The sequence below is a fragment of the Solanum lycopersicum genome, chromosome 9, assembly GCF_036512215.1.
Source record: "Solanum lycopersicum chromosome 9, SLM_r2.1".
NCBI lineage: Eukaryota > Viridiplantae > Streptophyta > Magnoliopsida > Solanales > Solanaceae > Solanum > Solanum lycopersicum.
This window is the reverse complement of record NC_090808.1, coordinates 11571868-11587043: the sequence shown is the minus strand read 5'-3', so window position 1 is coordinate 11587043 and position 15176 is coordinate 11571868. Positions and strand designations below refer to the sequence as shown.

Below are 15176 nucleotides of genomic sequence, written 5' to 3'. Positions count from 1 at the left end.
AAGATTTCTTTGAGAATGAAGCATTGATGTTGTTATTGTGAAAGGATTTCTCACATATAGGGTTGAAAGGTTTTTTCAACTAAACTTAATCAAGAATTAGGAGTTATTCTAACTCTAGCTTTGATTGACTACTTGATGTGACCCCACGGATGATAAGACAAGCAACGACTATCCATGTCCCAAAATGATAAAAATAAGTTAAGATTAACGGTTAAGTTGGAGGATTTATGCTTAGGACTAAGTGAACAAGTGACAATTACCCATGTCCCATAGTTATATTCCACCATAGAATTGTCTTAGATAGACATTGGCTAGTGTATCCACTTTAGCTCAAGATTTATGGTCCTTACCTTGTCAACTAGAACACCCCTTTTCGGTGTGGGGCATACATTAGATTCCATGTTATAGCTTACATAGTCTATGTTGGCTAAATGTAAATCTCCCACAATGATGAACTAATGTACATCCTAAGAGTCTCTTAAATTTGTTTCGAAGATGTCTAGATTGCATGATCATGGTTATGACTTATCTTTTCTAACATGTTGATTCATGATTTATCGTGGTCATTGCATGTCATATAAATTCCTTTTAGCATGATTTTATAACACTTATGTATGGTTATCATACTTGCTACATCCATTTACTAATGCATACTTGTGCCTACATTGTTTTACCTAATGTAGGATCTAACGCTTCTACATGTACACTCGTGGTTAGTGATCCTGTATAGACATTGAAGATTATTGACTCCTCATAATCTGAAGGCCAAAATTCTTTTATTTCTTTCATATCTTTTCATTTTGGATGTGGTATATGATGTATGAGTTACATTACAATCACTTCTTTGATATAATAGATGGCTTTGTGACTTATGTTAGACTTCTACTACTTTTATCAAACTCTTTTCAAATATAAAATGCTATCTTTTGAAATCTTTAATTTTATTATTTTATATGATGTATGCTAAACGACTTGTGTAGTGCCTCATGGGGTCCAATGCACCATGTCATGTTACGTCTAGGGTGCACTTTGGGTCATGAGATAATTTCCAACTAATATTTGTCAACGAACTAATCATAATTACTGAATAGTCTAAAATATCCATTTAAAATCTATTGAAAGAGTTTTTTTTTCTGAAATAAGACGTTCTAATAATCAATTCAACCTAAAGATTTGGTACATCAAATAAAATTTAGTCATCGTTCATCCTTGAACCGCTAAAAATAGTGAGGGCAAGAAAAGGTACTTGAATCGACCAGGTCTGGTATCACGATCCAAAATGGACGTGATGGCACTCATCTTATCCCACCAAGACAAGTCAGCCTAAAACTTAACAATCACAATAATATGCGGAAAATTCACAATCAACTTAAAATATCTCCAAAATCTGATTGTCACGTGTACAAGCCTCTAATGTAATACTATAATGAAATAAAATACGCAAGTCTCAAATGACTTTGTCTTTCAAGTCAAACAAAATCATAAACAGGAGTAAGAAGGTCTGCTGAGATGACAAACAGCTATCTCACAAATCCTCGAGAAGCCTCGAAAAAAGAAGAGAATATATCACAAAGTTCTGGGCCAATAACCTACAAAAAATCGTAGAAGTAGGGATGAGTACCAAACCACACGGTACTCAAAAAGCAAACCTATAAACACAAGTTAAGGGAATAGAATAGGGGTACTCTTTACACCCATCCAAACCTTTAAAACTACAACCTGCGTGACACCAACTCACCCTAACAACTCACAGTTTACATAGCACCTAGCTCAACAACAAGACTTACACAAATTACACATCCTCAACAACACTTTAACAAATTACATGTCCTCAACAACAACACTTTAACAAATTAAATATCCTCAACAACAAACTCAGTGTTCATTAATCACAAGTTTAACAAAAAAACACTCACAAGATCCATAACACACAAGATCAAGTTCACCCATGATGAAGATGTGCAATGCAATGAAATGCAATGTCAAGTATCGTATGCATGTTTGACATAATGATACACACATGTTGTCTCTCAGCCCGGGACCCATGGGGACATATATGTCCATGCATTCATCGTGGTGTGCGATACGATCCTCGATGTATAGTAATTGTCTACGTCCTTCGGAATTGAACTTTCCACTCAAACCAATTTATTCAAATAAATAACCACGATAAGATTTCAAAACTAACAACATTCACATTATTATGTATTTAGCATTGACCCAAAAAAATTCACTAGAATTTATAATCAAGTAAATAAATCTTGATGCCAATTCACATTTCGACTATCATATTTTTCAAGTTTTAAATCAAGGGTTAAGTCATAATTTCTCCAAACACTATCACCTTAATACGTTTTATATAGAATAATACACTCTACATATAAATACTTATTTCAATATGTCAAAACTTGAATCATCATACAATAACTATAAGAAAATTCAAGATCAGATCCAAGTTACGTATCTGGTAACTTCAACTACAAAATAAAGCAGAAGACTAACTTAATTTTATAGAATATCCTTCAATAACATACATTAGCTTTCTATCAATTATATAATGATAGTATTATAACTCATTAGAAAAGGAAAACCAAAGAAACAGTACGCAAAAGAAACATTAACTCTAAAATCTACCTAATTCAAAAACATTACAATTATCATTATATGTATAAATATGTGTGCAATTAATGTCAACAAGATTAAATGCTTCTATAAATTTGTAAGTTTAAATTGAAGTTACCTTTAAGAAAGAGAAACAGTTCGTCTTTTCTGTGTTCACGACGCATCCGCACGGCGAGTTCTTGACCTAGATTTCCTTTTACTTTTTTTTTTCTAATTAAAAATTAATAATGTACTAAAAGTAACAAATCTTAGTACTTGTTTTAATATATGGGTAAAATTGATTATAAATTTAATCATTAATTATCAATTAAATTAAAATAAATTATTTAATAAATACATGTCAATTAAGTTACTATAGTTATTGAATAGTTTAAAATTTTCAATCAATTTCACTGATCAATCATAATTGACTCGATATAAATATTGAAAGGAGAAAAATGATAATTTTATAAAAAAAATCAAAAATGACTTTGCAGGTCTGGATATCTTTTTTGCATATCATCCTCAGTCTCCCAAGTGAATTAGATGTTTTATACTCCAGCAAGGTGGATGAGATGTTGTATCATCACGAGGCTTATAGTGATAATTGTCGTTTAGAGAAACTCTACAATAAAGTAAAGTGTGTGTGTATATATATGTATATATATATACACACACAAATACCAGTTCAATATTTACTATTATTGTATCCTAATAGAAAGAGTTTAAACGATTTTCAACATTTATGATACTATACTTCAGTTGAGTTACTTTTAGTCTTGAAACTCAGTTATTTGTTTATTCAACCCTATTATATATCGTACATTTAATGTATCGATGTAATTCAACCTATATCAGTTCGTTATGCAGATTCAAGTACTTAGAACCATTAATAGGCATTTCATTGAGTTCACTTTATCCCCTTGTCAGCTTTTAGGTGAGGCTGCTTTGCTTATGGAGGTCTCCAGATTTATGATTTGTTACTAGTATCTTGTTGAGGTGTCGTGGGTCTTTTCCCCTCACCTATATTGAGATAGTAGAGATTTCCTAGATAGAAAGTGTTGGGTAGTCTTTAAGTATTCAATTTTAGATGTTTCATAAAAAAACTTTATATTTCATACTCAATATTTTTCAGATAATTTGAGATTATGCAAACTATTTTAAATAATACTTCAGTTTTGATGTTTGTGTATGCTTGAGTTAGTCTTCTTCTTAGTAGTCAAACAAAATTTCACTTGGGAACAACAATATTTTTAAGTGTCCATCACGTCTAGAGTGTAAACTTGAAGTGTGACATCATTTGTCTCCTTATCTGTTGATATTGATATAGCCTTTCACATGTCTTCTACTGAGAGACTTGGTTATTCCTCATTGTCAGAATAGATTAAGATCTAACTAGTCAAGAAAATTATCATTAGCATCAGAGTTGAAAAATGTTTCACCCAAATTTAACATTCTGAAGTTCATTAAGACTCATGGATAGTTAAAATCCATATAATTGAAGGGTCAATTTACAGGATTTGGTGAACCAAAGTAGTAGAAGCCTCATTTGTTTATCTATTGAGATGAAGATCAACATTGTTGTAACTCTATTTGCGAAATATGAAAAAATGTAAAAATAAAAAAATAATAATTAAGATATAAAGCAATCAAAAGGTATATTAAGGAAGACCTAAAGTCTACATGAAACACCTATATCTTGCAATAACCTCGAAAAAAAGAATTCATCTCGCAATCAATGTTTCCAAACAAATTTTTAACCAAATATATATTATTTTATATTGCTCATATTTCATTTCCTTCTTATTCATAGAATTTTTCATCATATTTTGTTGTATTTTTTTTGATTTATTGGTTATATGTTTATTTTTTCATTAGCATAATTATTTTTGTACTCTAATTTTCAAATTGAAGGGAAATTAATTTTTTTATTAGCATAATTATTTTAGTATTCTAATTCTCAATTTGAAGGAAAATTTATCTTCATATAAAGTTATAGATTTACATTTTTTTAAGATCACAATTATGTACTTTATGTTCAGATTTGACATATGAGTATTACATTAAATTTATTTTTTAATTAAGAATTTATGTTATGTTTTCAATTACATTTCTTTTAGTAGTATTGACTTGCTTAACATTGCAAGTCATTTATCTTTTAGTCAGATTTGATAGATTCTCTTTTTTGTCAAATATTTTCATAATGACATTATATTTACGATATAATCTATTTGTAAATATGTATATATGATGTTCAAAGAAATATTATAATTTAGTTTTTAGTATTAATTTAATTAATATATACTAATTTGAAAAACCATAAATTAATTTTTTTTATAAAATTAATTAAGAACCTATTTTTGATGATTAATATATTTTTAAAAGATGATATATATCTTCGTTATTTAATTCAATATCATTTATAAAGTCTCTTATATGTCTTGTATAAATTTTTAATTTAAGATAATTAACTTCCACTCTTAAGTTTAATAAAATCTTCTGATTGATATTGTGCATACAGTTGTATATTTGTAATTACATTGTGTAAGTTTTTGTGTCATGGGTCGCCCAATCTGTCTTAATGTCTTATTCAACTAATTAATTAGTTAATATAGATCCTTTAAAGGATAAGACTGAATAGTTACAATGTAATTGTTCAACTCCTATTTAAAAAGCTCCTAGTGGAAGTAGTTTATATGAATAAGAGACGTGAAACGTGAGCAGTAAAAACGTTAAACGTGAAAAGAGAGAAAAAAACCTGTGAAACAGAAATAAAAAACCAAGCGTTCAGTCTAGAAACAAAAGTGTTGAGTTTCTTATGCAGATTCATCAATACACAAAATCTTTGTTTCCTAGTGATTCAAAGATGGACTTGAGCACCAACCTATCAAAGAAGCAGATCGACGACTTTCGCTGTGAATTACAAGGTACACATATTGTTGTTGATTCCTCTTAATGTTCCTTCGGTGGTATCAGAGTCATTGTTACTAATCTCATTATGTGTTGCTTTCTTGGATATTCACTTTGTATGTATTTAAGAAAATAAATTGAGTATATTTCTTTTAATAATTAGTGAATAAAAATAAGAAGAAAAAATTTAGTAAAAGATAAATTTTTATCTGACATTTAATTTTGGATTAATAATATAGAAAATAGAATTCGAAATCCTATATGATTGTGAATCATGAAAGAGATAGGATTACTTGACCTGCTATGAAAAAATAACTCTGCATTTATATATATATAAAAAATGCTTTTGTTTAATAGAAATTTGAAAATTGGTTGAAAAATATTTTTGATCAAAACTTATTTGATCATAATCTGGATGTGCATTTCTTTCCGAAAAAAATATTATAAAAAAAAGGAATTAAATCGAGTTAGATACAAATTGTTAAAAAAATTGGCTGTCTTTTTTACAGTTTTCCAATAAACTGCATATGTCTGGACCCATCTAGAAATTTGTTGTGCAGTTTTTGGATAAAAATTTAATTATTTTACAATCTGCTCGTTTTAAGCTTTCCGAAAATATAATACAATAGAGAAAAAGACTTAAAATGAGTAAGATATGAATTTTTTAAGTTGAGCTGAAAAAATACATTTTTTTAATTAATTTTTTTTGGATTGAGAGAGTCCTATTCAGGATCATTTTTATATGTTTCCTCTTTAGGATCTTATTGGCCTTGTGTATTCTTTTAGTCCTAATGTTCCTTAAACAGTTTCTAGCCTTTTATGAGAAATTTGTGACATGTTAAGATGGATTAATCATATTTCTTTTTGTTCCAAATTCAGATGTGGCTTAAAAGGAATATGCTCAAATTACACTAAGTGGGAGTTCTCATAGTAGAGCAAAAGGACGAGATCAAAAAGCAACCCGCCGTAAGATATGTTTCTGAAGGCAAGAAATCGTATAGATTGGTGTCCCAAAAGATACACAAAGTATGTTAAGGGATGAAAGGACCATTCGAAAAAAAAAGAAAAAGATCTAAGAGAGTTTAAGTCTTTGAACATTCGAAGAAAAAAAGAAAAATATCTTATAGAGAAAGTCTTTGAAGATGGATCCCCTTGGTTGTTTAATAGGATTTTCTCAAGATTTTTGTCAAAAAAATTTAAAAGCTTAATGAAAGTGAAATTCAAGTTTCAGAGAGGAAAGGGTATGATGTTTTGCATCATTCTTTGCCAGAATAATGGAATTATGAACTAAATCAAGTTAGAATTTAAATTCGGGATAATAAAGAATTATGGAAATACTATGTCAAAATAGGAGTTAAGTGGATAAAACCTCACCTATGGTGTATCCACATATTCCCTTTTTAATCAATAAATTTTTTTATTACTATTATTATTGTAATTTTTTTTATTAAACTTTGAAGTGAACATCTTTAATTGCGTTTTAATATGAATTTTTTTGAGTTTTATTCTCTTTTATTTTGGATGAGCGAACGATTATTCTATTGCACAATACTATATGGTGTTAATAATTAGACATGCAAATCTGTGTGATTATAGTCTAAAATGAATTAGCTTACACATTAATAAGTTAATTTCAAATATCGATTAAATATTTAATTAGTAAATGATGAATGGATGCTTAAGTGTTTTTTCGATTTTACATTTAAATATGAAACCTTTATGAGAATTGTTGCTTGAATGTGTATATCACATGCATAATTATTAAAAGGCCAAATACATAAGCAGGTCCCTAATGTTGTTCGCGCTTTTCTCCCAGGTACCTCAACTAACCAAGATTCCTATTAAATCATTTAACCCCCTATAATTTGATCCTTTTAAATATTTTTGGTTGATGTGGAGCCAAATTTCAATAAATAATTTTTGGTAATTAGGCGCGTGAGATGAACCTTCCCCACGTGGAAATTTTGACCAATGCACTCCAACCCAGTTACACGTCAGTGCCACATATTAAGTCATGAAACCTAAAAATCAATTTCCCCCCAAATCACTTCTAATCCGTTTCTAAACGAGAAAACCCTAAGAATCTCTCCCTTTCAATGACTTTTACAGCAGAAATTCTTAGATTTTAATGTGATTTCGAGTGTTTTGTTGATGGAATCATCGAAGATTGTTCATTCGCGATTTTTGAGTTGACGAGTGTGAGGTAAGTGACGAGCATGTTGTTGTGGTTGTGTGTTTTTAATATATGTGTTTATCCTGTATTTTTTATTGATATATACTGGGTTTTAGTATCAATGTGGTTGTTGTTGTTAATATCTAGATAAAGTTAGGGTTTTTTGGTTTTTATTGTTCATAACGTGTTAGAAAAAATTGGGCCTTGTTTCAGGGAATCTTATGGACGCCATTATTATAACTCGTATTCATCATGGTGGTAAGTTTATTTAGGACAAAACTGGAATTACTTATAAAGGGGAAGCCGAGGTTGAATATGTTAATATCGACAAGGACAACTTCTCAATAATCGAGTTATTTTTTTACTCTAAACAATTGGGGTATATTAGTGTTGGTGGATTCTGTGTTAAAGACCCCACAAAAAATGGCTTTATTGAGGTAGACACTGATTTAACATTAGTAAATCTCATCAAAGACCTAAAAGATGGTGGCTTTTTAGACATTTATGTAAAGCATGTGGTGGATGATATAGAAGTGATCACAACAGGTTTGCTTTGTGGGTCTGTCGTTGAAGAAGACTTAGAAGATATAAATGTGACTGCAAGTGAAGGGTTGAATCATGAGGCTGAATCTGAAAATGTTAATGTGAAAGTTGAGCCAGGAGATATATCAGATCTAGATGTGGAATGGACTGAATCAAATGAAGAAAGTAGTGATGACTCTCAAGAGGATGCTATTCCTGATGTGGATGACTCTGAGGTTTATGAAGAATTAAGATCTCTTAGAAATGAAAGGAGAAACAAAGTGAAAAAGAAAAAACCTACTCAAACTGAGGAAATAAAGCTTGGAACAGTTGGTGTTGATAGAGGCTTTGAAGACATAAGAAGGAATAAGACTGCTAGATACACTGGAAGACTAGGGGGTGATGAGCAATATATAGATAGCTCATAATTGGACAGTGAAGACAGTAGGGATGAATTGGATTCAAAATTTGTGAAGGGTGTTGATTTACCAAGAAGAAGAAAAAGTAAAAAGGTAAGATTTGATCCTGATTGTGTTGTAGCAATTTTTGAGCTTGGTATGGTATTTGAAAGTGCTGAACAATTTAGAAAAGCTGTTGCAGACTATTCTGAAGGGTTCTTGCAAGGGAGAATTGTTAGTTGCTGTTGGTAGAAATGGAAATCAACAGATGTTTCCAATCGCATGGGCTGTTGTTGACACAGAGACAAAACATAGTTGGAGTTTTTTTCTTAAGTACTTGATAGAAGATCTGAACTTAGGCACAGGACATGGACTGACTGTTATGTCAGATATGCAGAAGGTAAATGGTTTTTGTATTGTATCTTGTTCTATTATTTTTTTTCTTGTGTTGCTAATACTTTTTAATGTTTGTGCTACAATTGCTTACATAGGGCCTTATACCAGCTTTATGTGAGTTGCTACCAGATAGTGAGCAGAGAAGGTGTGCTAGATATATCTGGTCCAACTGGCATCAATTATGGAGTGGTGAAGAAAGAAGAAAACAGTTCTGGAGATGTGCTAAGTCAAGTTTTGAAGTGAAATTTGAAGATGAGATAGATAAACTCAACAAATTAGGTAATAAAATTTGTGAGGACTTGTTGCATTATGAAAAAACTACTTGGTGTAAAGCATATTTTAAAGAGCATTCTAAGTGTGACATTGTTGAAAACAATATGTGTGAAACTTTTAATTCTTGGATACTAGTTGCTAGACATAAGGCTATCATAACTATGTTAGAGGATATTAGGCACAAGATAATGGATAGAAATATTGCAATGAGGCAATTTGCTGAAACTTGGATCTCAAATATGTCCTATGGCTAGACTAGTACTAGAAGAGAACAAAGATCTTGCTAGATTTTGTGACGTTAGATTCAATGATGATATTGGGTATGAAATCTTAGATGGTCAATACAGACATATTGTTGATATAAGAAAGAAGACATGTACATGTAGAACATGGAAATTGAGGGGCATACCATGTCAACATGTTGTGCTTGCATATCAGCACAACGGCATAGAACCTGAACATAAAGTGGTACATTGGTATAGGAAAGAGACTTTTTTTGAAGGCTTATAACCATTTTCTACAGCCAATACCAAACATGAAAATATGGCCTCACACTAGTGGTGTAGTGATTGAACCTCCTGAACCAAAAGTCATGCCTGGTAGGCCACCAAAGTGCAGAAGAAAGGCAAAGAATCAGCGTAGAAAAAAGTATGGAAAGTTATCCAAAAGAGGAGTAAAAATGACATGTTCACTGTGTCATCAATTAGGCCACAACAAAAAATCTTGTCCAACATTGGTAAGTTATTATTCTCTTCTAATACATTTATAATAAGCTTCAATTATTTGCAATAATCAATTATTATTACTGTATTAATAGGCTGAAATGGGACAACCTGGAGGCTACCCAAACAGGCAACCAAGCTCAAGCCAGCCACCATTGTTTAGCCAACCATCAAGCTCAAGCCAGCCACCATTGTTTAGCTAACCATCAAGTTCAAGTCAGCCACCACTTTTTAGTAGACCATCAAGCTCAAGTCAGCCACCAGTATTCAATCATCAAACCAGTTCTATGTTTCTTGATTCTTCAGCTGTTAGAAGAGAGCAACAACCTGCTAAAAGCAGAGGTACATGCAGAGGCAGAAGCAATGGGAGAGGCACTGGGAGAGGTACTGACAGAAGAACTGGTAAAGGCACTGGTAGAGGTACTGGCACTGCCAGTGAAATTGGAAAAGGCAGTGTTTTCAACATTGGAGATGTATCAAGTCAGCAACCTGATCAACCAACGGCTGTGGAAGCTTCAATATCAACAGGAAGACAAAAAAGGACCAATACTATAGGATTTGGCATCTATACAAATGCAAGTGGTAGTCAAACCTTTAATGTAAGTGTACACATAATTTTGTTCATTTCTTACTCTACTATATAAAGTCTCATTTTAAGATATTTCCATGCAGCCTGGTACTTCAGCAGAAAAAGTTATCAATTCGAGAGTTTATAAGGATGCAACTCCAACAAATATTGATATTGGTTATAAGCCTCGAGGACTCAAGTGGAATCGTGGAGATGTTGTCACTGGTTCACAGTTGCAACGTATCACTCAGTCAAGGAAAAACAAGCGTGGAACATCTAGTGCACCAAAAAATGCCTAATTTATGTAGAAAAATCACTTTTTTGTTGTGTAATTAGCAGTAGAAATTTGTATTGACTGCTTTGAAACGTGGAGCTCACTAGAGCAAATTAATGGCATGAATGATCAATTTTTACTGCTTTTGAGGCACAAATTATCTTCATTCCTTCAATTAAATCATTACAATAAAAACACAAGGCATTTACAATAGAAAAATCGATCTAAAATTGCCCATAAAGAACACTCGAATCTACCATACATACTTTTATGAAGGAATCTAATAGAAGACAAATGAATCAACTAAGATTATTTTGTTACAAAAATCCAAGTAGCCAATATCACCCCTACGATGATGCATATTATCCATAGTTTTCTTGATCGATTCCTCTCCAATTCATATGTTTTGACTCTTTTAATCAAACCCCATATCACCCTTCCTAGCTTGAGCAGACATTTCATCATCATACCATCGAAAATATCCACATCCACCTCGTGCCTATAAAATTAAAGTAAAAAATTGAATTATAAATAAGGTGATTCTTTACTATATTGGAAAAAATAAATGAATTTGATTTACCTTTGAAGTTTTGCAACAAAGGAACCTACGTCCAGGATTGGATTGCGTCCATGAGGTCTTCATTTCCACAACGTTTCCACATTGACATAGTACCTTCGCAGTTGAAGAAGAAGAAATCGATGAAGAAGATAAATTCAACATTGAAACTTGATGATTAAGAAGAAATCAATGAAAAAGAGATATAAGAGGAGAAATAATGATGAAGAGAAACAAAAGAGGAGAAATAAGGGATGAATATAAACAAAAGAGGAGAAATAACGGAAGAATGAGAGAAATTAGGGTTAAAAGGGGGAAGAAGTTCGTTGGTGGGTGGTTCAAGATCCACATCAGCTCTTTTAAAGCGTCTGCACGCGCTTAAAGGACGAGAGATCATGTTTGGCTCCACATCAGCCAAGAATATTTAAAAGGATCAAATTATAGGGGTTTAAAGGATTTAATAGGAATCTTGGTAAGTTGAGGTACCTGGGAGAAAAACGCGAACAACTTTAGGGACCTGCGTATGTATTTGGCCTTATTAAAATTCTTGACTAATTATATGTCAATAACAGACATGACATGCTAGAATAGGTCACATAGGGCAATATTGAAAGAAAAAAATTACAAAAGAAGGGCATTTAGGTTCTTTGACCAAAATTGAAATGTCTACTTATGAAAGTTGTCTTGGTGGAAAGATTACGCGTAAATCATTTGAGAGGCTAAGAGAGTTGAATTCCCACTTCAATCAATATTTGTGGTTTAATGAATGTGAAGGCAAGGTCTGGTGCTTCATACTTTATTATAGCACTTGATGCTTTAAAAGATATATGAATAAAGTTGAACATCTGTACGAAATATTGAATTTAGAAGATCAGATAATGTTTGTTGACACTCAATTTTGACCGACCTTTAATCTTTTTAGGAATGTTATTCAATTAAACTTGTATTTTTAAAAAATTATTTTAAGTTTAGAGTTTTATTCGTTTTGCATAAAAAATGAAATGTTTACTTTACAAAATTATTGTGAATTTTACTTAATTTTTTTTAAAAAAAATCATTAATGAATTTTGAAATTACTATTTTATTCAAATGCTTTAAATTTGAAGTGATTTTTAACTATATAAAAATATTAATATATGTAGTATTTTAATTGGATAGTAATTTTTAAATTTTTATCAAAATTAATTAAATTGTAGCCCATTTTATTCTAATTCTTTTCAATCTAGCCTATTCAATTTCAATTTTATTTCAATCATAGCCAACTTTTCATTTCAATTCTAGCAAATTTCTTATCGCAATTTTATCCATTCCATATCTTTTCCAATCTAATTTCAAGACTTCATCTTTTGATCTCATCCGTCCATCTTTAAAATAATTCATAGATTAAATCATAGTCATTCATCTAAACTAATCCTATGATTGTGATTAAATCTCCTATTTCTAATACCCTAAAATACCTAATCCTAAAAATCCCTCCTTCTCCAGCAGCCGCCTCTCCTCCCTCCTCCTTTCTTTCTCCTCCGCCTCCACCCCTCCCTCTCCATTCTCTTCCTCTCCCCTTCTTCTCCCCTCTCCCGTCATCCCCCTTCTCCCTCTTTCTCTCCTCTTCTCCTCTCTTTCCCTCCCGTCTCTTCTCTTCCCCTTTCTCTTCTCCTTTCTCTTTTTTTTTTGCAAGTACCAGCAGCCAAGCAAGGACGACCGCAGCAGCGACTAGCGCCTCCCATCAGCAACCAAGCAGCCGCCGGCTGAATGCAGCAACGCGGGTAGAAACTTCAACCAACAGCAGCAGCGATGGAGGCTGCTCTGACCGGCTTTCTCCATCCAGCCATCGGCAAACAACAAGCAACATCTTCAACAGCAACCCCGGCGAAGCAAATGAAGAAAGAAGATTTCCGGGCAAGTTAAAGTACTTTGACAGTTCTTTTCAGATTGTCCCCGGTTGTTTTCTTGTTCAAATTACCACTTTAATTTCTTAGTGAGTTAGTGATAGTATCAAGGATGGTTATGATTTAGCTTATTTAAAATAGCATCATAGTTAATCTGATTTAATGTTTTCAACGAGAATTTTAATGTCAAGCTATTTTACTGATGACTTTGGATCTTGTAATGGATGTTAGCATGTCTTGAGTATTTACTGTTAAAGCTTCAATTGTTGGCTTAAATATTTCATCATCGTAGTTTAACCTTAAAATATTCAGTTTTCTTAAGAGATCAAAATCTTGAGCTTTTTTCGTGATTTTGAGATTAATCAATTGAACCTTGATAAATGTTAATCTAATTGTGTCTGACTATTTATTTAATCCAACTCACTGGTGGTAACTTCTTGTTTAGGAATAGCTTGGAAATAAGTTTACACCTTGTGCTAATTGATTATGAATCAATTTATTTTGCTCTCGTAACAGAAACTTAGCATGAGAAGGAATAATACTTGGCTGGAAATACTTTTTTCTTTTATACAATTTTTGGTGGATTGTAAATATTGATTGAATATAGATTTATTTTTTTAATTATAATTTATTTTTCTTTTTCCTCATGGTAGACTGAATTTGCTTACCTTAGTTTAAAATTTGACTGATTTCTTACTTGCTTATTTTAGGAAAATAATTACTTTGATTTGGTTCTTCTTTATTTAAAGAATATATTACTCTTCCTAATTTATTATTATTTTTTTTATATTTGGTAACATAATAATATTTTAAAATATGATTTTGGCTCTTCTTTATTTAAGGAAAGACATTTTTACTTTATTCTTTCTAGTTTATTTTTGGTAATGAAATATTGTAAATATTTTTTGATTTTTGGCTTTCCTTGAAAATAAGGAAATAGTATTATAATTAGCTCCTTGATTTTATTTATTTTCATTATTGAGCTCCCACTCTTTGCTATATAAATAGGACCCCCTCCCCCCAACTCACACACTCATTCACTTTTATCACAAGTTCAATCATTACACTTTGCTCTCTCATTCTCTCCTTTCTTTTCTTGAAATGCTTTAAATATTTCTCCCTATTCTTAAAAAAGAAGTAAGAACTCAAGTAAATCTTTGAATCATCCTTTGGCCCCTTTATTGTTGTGTTGCTGTTGTTGATCGAAAACCTTACTTAATACTTCATTGTTGATTCTCTATTCTGTTTAACCGGTTAGTGTTCTTAATTAACATTTATATTATAAGTTAACCCCCTTCATTAGTTTAAATTTGGGTTTTGCATAATTATGAATTGTCATGTGTTGAAAAAATGAACCAACAAGGAAGCACTGTTAGTTTCTGTAACAACCTGTTTAGTCGGTTCGAGCAGTAGAACTATTTTTGATAAAAACTGACTGGGTCGACGGATCACGCGACGGACTGTCATGGTCACGACGGACCGTGATGGACTTCGTCGTCCCATAATTGTGTAATTTTTCTTCTGCTGCTCTCCTCATTACCCTCGACTACAGGTAGGACGAACCGTCATAGGCACGACGGTCCGTCGATGGCCTTCGTTCCAAAACATTTCAACTCTGAAATCTGAGTACTGAGATCGACTCTCTGAACTTCACGACGAAACTGCAGCACGGACCATCGTAGATACGACGGACCGTCACAAGCTACGTAACCTCACTACTGAAATTAACTCTCTGAACTTGGTGACGGACCTGCAGGACGGACCGTCGCAGATACGACGGGCCATCACAAGCTGCGTAAACCCGACTTGGTCAGACTTCCGCTAAAAGTTTTAAAGGGGTGTTTCGGACTATTCAGGATTATAGTTATGAAACTAGTGGGGTAGGTTTAATATTTAT

General features: G+C 32.0%; 1 protein-coding gene across 1 annotated transcript; it reads left to right on the top strand.

Moving 5' to 3' along the window:
• The first annotated feature begins 10282 nt into the window (after positions 1-10282).
• LOC109121062 (uncharacterized) lies at positions 10283-10862 on the top strand. Its single transcript, XM_019215541.1, has 2 exons — positions 10283-10594; positions 10668-10862. The coding sequence occupies exons 1-2, from the start codon at positions 10283-10285 to the stop codon at positions 10860-10862; spliced, it is 507 nt and encodes a 168-aa protein (XP_019071086.1).
• Positions 10863-15176: the final 4314 nt, after the last annotated feature.